At 33.0% G+C, this 4,355-nt stretch overlaps 1 protein-coding gene across 1 annotated transcript; it reads left to right on the plus strand.

The window, feature by feature from the left end:
- Positions 1-1,614: 1,614 nt before the first annotated feature.
- LOC137637269 (52 kDa repressor of the inhibitor of the protein kinase-like) lies at positions 1,615-2,743 on the plus strand. The gene is made up of 2 exons (XM_068369522.1): positions 1,615-2,326; positions 2,448-2,743. Exons 1-2 carry the CDS (start codon positions 1,615-1,617, stop codon positions 2,741-2,743), a joined length of 1,008 nt encoding a protein of 335 aa, XP_068225623.1.
- The last annotated feature ends 1,612 nt before the right edge of the window (positions 2,744-4,355 follow it).

The raw sequence follows: 4,355 nt of genomic DNA on the forward strand, positions 1-4,355 counted from the left end.
AGTAAAACTAATTAAACTGCCTTTGATCAAGGGTTTACAAACTATAACCACAACAACTATGTTCTACAGGTAACGTTGCAAACAGTTCATCTTTAGTTAGACAGCCTTATTGGCTGCAATATACAGGTATCAGACGTCTCATTGCAAGAAAGAAGTAAAAGCAGAGAGGTTCGACAGCAAAATGGAAGCAGAATAATAGGTATTATTATTATTATTATTATTATTATTATTATTATTATTATAATTATTATTATTATTATTATTATTAAGCTCCGACCCTGCTTGGAAAAGCAGGATGCTGTAAGCCAAAGGGGTCCAACAAGGTAAATAGCCCAGTGAGGAAAGGTATTAAGGAAATAAATAAACTACAAGCGAAGTAATGAACAATTGAAATAAAATATTCTAAGAACAGTAACAACATTAAAATAGCTCTTTCATATATAAACTATAAAAACAAAACCAAAATTAGAAGCTAAATAAGATGGAATAGTGTGCCTGAGTGTACCCTCAAGCATGAGAACTCTACAGTGGAAGACCAGGGTACAGAGGCTATGACACAACCCAAGACTAGAGGACAATGGTTTGATTTTGGAGTGTCCTTCTCCTAGAAGAGCTGCTTACCATGTATGCAAAATTTGAAATGGCAGGATGTCCAAAGGATATAAAAACCCACAAGATAGAAGTGAGGAGCGAATTCCCTGTGTATCTAACCCTGTTAAGGAACACCTAGTAACTCTGTACTTTACTATGCTAAACACTCCCCAAGTTATTAATTGTTACAGTAGGATACAGAAGTTCTTACAACCTTCATCACTGACATATGTACTGATATTCTTAGTGAAAAAAAAAGTTGTTGCTAAGAACAGAAGACAAAGTTTATCAATCTACAATCAGAAAACTGTACTACATGACGTAATCAACCAGAAATGGCAGACAAAACTTTAATATAAACAAATTAAATATATTCATGCATATAAAAACAATAAAGAGTGCATCCTATAAAGCCAAGACACCAAATTTTTTTTTACAAAGAACCAGAGAATGAAAACGACAGCTCTTCAATATTATATTACTGTAATGTACTCAAAAATTATTTATGATGTGTTCTTCAAACTACTGAAGATACGTAGAAGATAAAAAAAATTATAAAAAGATACTACTGTACACCATAATCATGCACAAATTTTCAGTGCAATTTTCACTACCCTAACCAAATAATGAAACTTTTGGATCAGGAGAAAACAGCAAAGAAATTGGAATGTGTCCACAATGAAAGGGTTTTTTTTTTTCTATGATTGTGGAACTTAAGTGACTCTGGAATCAACTCCGAAATTAAACATATACAGGAGGTGCAAATAATCTCTAAATAAGATATTATGAGGTAGTAAAGAGTAGAGAAAGTTTCATAGAAGATTAAGCTTGCAAAGGGAAACCCGGTAATTTTACATTTTACTAGGTATATATATATATATATATATATATATAATGTCTGTGTGTGTGTGTCACCGTGATACACACACACACACATATTTGGCATTCCAAGGAAGCCTTTACTCAGTTGGTGGTAGTAAAATTGATTCAGAACATAGAGATAGCAAAAGAGAAGGCAACTTTATGGCATTAGTACGATTTGTTGCAGAGTTCGATCCAGTTCTCAAAGACCACTCGGAGAGAAGCAAAGAGGGCGCTAAAGGAAGGGCTACATATTTATCTCTTTTGATACAAAATGAGTTCATAGCCGTGGTAGGTAATTCTGTGCGAGAAAAACTTGTGGGAGATGTCAAGGAAAGTAAGTACTATGGAGTTATGTATGACTCGACCCCAGATATTTCACAACAGGATCAACATTCCTTAGTTGTTCGCTATTTAACAGTGAAACAAGGCATAATTTCAGTGAAAGAGACGTTCTTAGGATACATGAACCTCGAGGGTAAAGATGCTGAATCAATTGAGGAAGGAATTCGTACAGGATTACAGTCTTTTGGTCTGGACTTTGATAATTGCAGGGCTGTTTGCTTTGACAATACCAGTGCCATGGCTGGGACACACACATACGTTCAACGTCGATTATGTGAGAGAAACTCAAAAATTGTGTTTATTAACAACAATAATCATAGTCTAAACTTTGCAAGTGTAGACACAGTTAAATCTGGTGTAGGTTCAATGACCTTTTTCAACATTCTCAACCAGATTTTCAATTTCTTCAGCCGAAGCACTGCAAGATGGGACACACTAAAGAAAGCTACTGCTGTAACTCTCAGGAGTAGCACTGACACTAGATGGAGTTCTAGGGCAGAGGCCACCTGTGCCCTTCAGAGTACTAGAGGTTATAGAAACCATATCCTCATCAGATAAATTCTCAGCAGAGTCACGGGCAGACAGTGAGGCACTTTTGACAGGAATTCTTAATTTTCAGTTTCTAGCATTTCTGTCATTTTGAACCCCAGTTTTAAGAAACTTTGATGATGTTCAAAAACGCCGCAAGTGCCCTGAGATGACTTTCAAGGATGCATATGAAGATCTTACAGCACTAGCCATATGGTTACAAGAGAACCGGGATACCAGTGCCCAAGAAGCAGTCACTAAAAGTTTAGAAGTAGAAATAAAACGAGTGAGACGACAAAAGTGTATGCCTGGGGAATTGGTCAGAGATGAACCACTCACCCCTCACACTAACATGAAAAGAAAACTTCTGGTTGCTGTGGACAAACTTGTTGAAGAAGTGCAGTCACGTAGAGCATGACTTCAGAGAGAGAGAGAGAGAGAGAGAGAGAGAGAGAGAGAGAGAGAGAGACTTTCCTGAAATTCTCTCTAACTTTTTGCTAATTCAGAATTTACTCAACGGTTGAAGTGAAGTTTGTTTAAAATTGTTTTTGTGCATTTTCTTGGGTTATACTTTCTTGCTGTTGCCTTTTTCTGGATTGTAAATTGGATAAAAGCAAAATTTGAAATCATAATAAATCGTAGAATTGAAGAACCGAAAGACTTTCTTTGCAAACAAGCAAACAAGGTGGTTGGTTCTTCCAAAGACAGATTCTGTATTTTGCATAGTCAGTCAGTTACTGGCTGTAATCAATCTATGTAATAACTTCAGAATTTAATGAATTTAAAGGATGTAACAAAATTAATATGTTTTATAGTACAGTTTTGCTGGTCATGACGATACACAAACTATTTCACAACGTTAAGGGATTTTCCCTCAAAAAGGATATATATATATAATATATATATATATATATATATATATATATACTGTATATATATACTGTATATATATACATATATATATATACATATATATATATATATATATATATACTGTATATATATATATACATATATATATAATATAAATATATATATATATAAATATATATATATATATATACATATATATTTGTATATATATAGATATATATAACATTATATATATATATATATATATACCGTATGAAAAGACTGAATGTCTAATAAAGAAAGTTTGAATAACTACTAGTAAATATATAAATTATACCAAAAGTATTATTCTGATATATACCTTGATATCAATAATGGATATATATATATATATATATATATGTGTGTGTGTGTGTGTGTGTGTGTGTATATATATATATACCGTATGAAAAGACTGAATGTCTAATAAAGAAAGTTTGAATAACTACTAGTAAATATATAAATTATACCAAAAGTATTATTCTGATATATACCTTGATATCAATAATGGATATATATATATATATATATATGTGTGTGTGTGTGTATATATATATATATATACCGTATGAAAAGACTGAATGTCTAATAAAGAAAGTTTTGAATAACTACTAGTAAATATATAAATTATACCAAAAGTATTATTCTGATATATACCTTGATATCAATAATGGATATATATATATATATATATATATTATATATATATATATAATATATATATATATATATATAACATAATGGGTAAGGGAAAACCTAAGCCTTTCTCTCTCTCTCTCTCTCTCTCTCTCTCTCTCTCTCAGATGAAGTAAGCCGTGTCTTCAGTTAAGTTTCACAGAACAAAGGTGAGAAACAGACAGGGTCGAAAGGCATCTATGAATTTAAACTAAAGGGACATAAGGCACTGGGACCTAGAAGACCAATCAACGCTCACGTGCAACAGGGAGAAAGCCCTGCACTTGCAATGCAACATCAACAACATTCAAACAAACTGAACAACAGATCCCAAGTGGAAGAGGAATAGAAGAAGATGGAAATCGGCGCTAAGATGCAACTCTGGCAAAGTCTACAATTGCAATATGAGAGAGAGAGAGAGAGAGAGGAGAGAGAGAGAGGAGAGAGAGAGAGAGAGAGACTGA

Source organism: Palaemon carinicauda, unplaced genomic scaffold, assembly GCF_036898095.1.
Source record: "Palaemon carinicauda isolate YSFRI2023 unplaced genomic scaffold, ASM3689809v2 scaffold619, whole genome shotgun sequence".
NCBI classification, from domain to species: domain Eukaryota; kingdom Metazoa; phylum Arthropoda; class Malacostraca; order Decapoda; family Palaemonidae; genus Palaemon; species Palaemon carinicauda.